Source organism: Argentina silus (assembly GCF_951799395.1).
Source record: "Argentina silus genome assembly, contig: scaffold_910, whole genome shotgun sequence".
Classification (NCBI taxonomy): Eukaryota; Metazoa; Chordata; class Actinopteri; order Argentiniformes; family Argentinidae; genus Argentina; species Argentina silus.
The window spans coordinates 1-2,500 of record NW_028152704.1 but is presented as its reverse complement, the minus strand read 5'-3'; the positions used below and the strand labels follow the sequence as shown (position 1 = coordinate 2,500).

General features: G+C 44.1%; 1 protein-coding gene across 1 annotated transcript in view; it reads left to right on the top strand.

Moving 5' to 3' along the window:
* LOC310824672 (circularly permutated Ras protein 1-like) overlaps nt 1–2,301 on the top strand; it is a gene marked incomplete at both ends in the record, with an annotated part of 4,427 nt that extends 2,126 nt beyond the window's left edge. Inside the window, 3 exon segments of the mRNA XM_083697923.1 lie at nt 1,503–1,654; nt 1,905–1,986; nt 2,174–2,301. Coding sequence (XP_083554049.1) covers nt 1,503–1,654; nt 1,905–1,986; nt 2,174–2,301 — 362 coding nt within the window.
* Between the last annotated feature and the right edge of the window lie 199 nt (nt 2,302–2,500).

Here is a 2,500-nt window from a genome sequence, read left to right as displayed (position 1 = left end):
TGACTGTATGTGTCACCAGGGGAATTCCACCCGTCACAGAAAAACAACACTGTCAATATGACTCATCTGTCATTATATATGTGTATATATGTATATTATGTGATATTATATTATAGTTGTTAGCCTTCAGACCTAGTTAGTAGTTCGCTGCTAGTTGTTAGTAGTTATCTGTTAGTTGTTAGCCTACAGACCTAGCTAGTAGTTAGTAGTTAGTAGTTAGTGGTTTGTTAGTTGTTAGCCTACAGACCTAGCTAGTAGTTAGCTGTAAGTTGCCCCCATATGTTCCTCCATATGCATCCATAAAGGAACCCTTTAGCTCTGTAGAGGAATGCTGCCACGGTCACAACCTGTTTGTCACGACCCAGTGTCCCAATTCTCCACCCTTCTCCACCCTTCTCCCTGAAGTGGGTTTGATTCCTGCTGGGACCGTCTGTACTGAAATGTGTGCACTTACTGCAATGTAAGTCGCTTTGGATGAAAGCTTCAGCTAAATGACATATATTATTATATTATAGTAGTTATCTGTTAGTTGTTAGCCTACAGACCTAGTTAGTAGTTATCTGTTAGCTGTTAGCCTACAGACCTAGCTAGTAGTTATCTGTTAGCTGTTAGCCTACAGACCTAGCTAGTAGTTATCTGTTAGCGTGTTAGCCTACAGACCTAGTTAGTAGTTAGTAGTTAGTAGTTTGTGGTTTGTTAGTTGTTAGCCTACAGACCGAGTTACCAGCCAGCTACAGGTCACTGGAACACTACTGTGTGTTTACTCTGTAAAAACGACTGGCTAGGGTGTTCGCTCTGAGTGACATTCATGGTATTTATGGTATTCATGTTATGACAATCTATCCAGCTGTCGCTGATAGCGTAGTCAGAGATAACAAGGAGGATACGCAGTACTACCATGAGAACATTTACAGTTTCCAAAATGCCATATATTCCTTCGCTAAATATTTTTGACCTGTTGCATTATATATATATATCCCTATATATATATTATATATATATATATATATATATATATATAGAGAGAGAGAGAGAGAGAGAGAGAGAGAGAGAGAGAGAGAGAGAGAGAGAAAGAGATAGATAGATAAATATATGGAATATAGATAGATAGATAGATATATATATAGATATATATGGATATATTGATTGAATAATAAAGATTGATTACAACTTCAAGAATGTGCTTACATGTGCTTACATGTAAGCAAATAACTGGACATAGAAACTGTCCTTTCAAATGTATCATAAAGGCGTTTTTAAGTCTTGGCAGAAATTATTTTATACAAAGTACATATTTTTTGAAATGGTGGGTGTAGCTTGTCGCATAGCAACTAGTGAGTAAACATGAGTCGTGACCTTTGACCTCCACAACTCTACCACTCATGATAGCTGTCTGAGGGCATGGCTCACACTCTCTCTCTGTGGTGCTAAAGGTTATGATCTCTCTCTCCCCCTCTCTCTCTCTCCCTCCCCCCCCTCCCTCCTCCCTCCTCCTCCTCTAGGTAGTGGTGTATGGTGATGGTTCGGGGGACCCTCTCTCTCTGAGAGACTGGGCGTTGGTGGACTACGACCATCTGTGGCAGCAGGGACTGCAGTACAACACTCCCCACTGCATTGCTGAGACCTTCCAGGCTCTCACGCTGAGGGTCAAAGAGTGAGTGAGTGAGTGTGTGTGTGTGTGTGTGTGTGTGTGTGTGTGTGTGTGTGTGTGTGTGTGTGTGTGTGTGTGTGTGTGTGTGTGTGTGTGTGTGTGTTTTCATGTGTGTGTGTGTGTGTGCACGTGCATGTCTGTGTGTGCGTGTGCGTGTGCGTGTGTGTGTGTGGGAGGGTGCTGAAGGGTAGTGCAGTAACCCCCCCCCCCCCCCCTCTCTCTCTCTCTCTCTCTCTCTCTCTCTCTCTCTCAGGATGAGGGAGCACGGCGCGACATCGTTGGGTCCTGCAGCCCTGGTCTCTGTTGCCATGGCGTCTCGATACGTCGGGTCAAAGGTCAGGCCTGAGTGTTCCGTCAGAACCGTTGTTGTTGTTGTTGTTGTTGTTGTGGTGTTGTGGTGATGTGGTGTCTCTAAACATGAAGCAATAAGTTCTGTTTCATGCCTTTAAAATGAAAAAAAATATCTGATTTTCATTGTTGAACCTGCAATGATCAAGCTTTCTCCTTCTCCATTGGCTGCAGGTGATTTTGTGTACAGACGGGATGGGGAACATCGGATTGGGCGAGCTGGAGCAAAGTCCCACCTCCTCCTCCCCACCCCAGTCACCCTACTTCTACAAACAGCTGGCCCACCAGGCAGCAAACAGCGGGTCAGTGTTCACCCTGAGATACCCTGAGATACCCTGAAATACCTGAGATCCCCTAAAATACCCTGAGATACCCTGAAATACTCTGAGATACCCTGAGATACCCTGAAACACCCTGAAATACTCTATAACACCCTGAAATAAACTGAAATACCCTGAAATACCCCACACCCTCACCCTGAAATACCCCACACCCTCACCC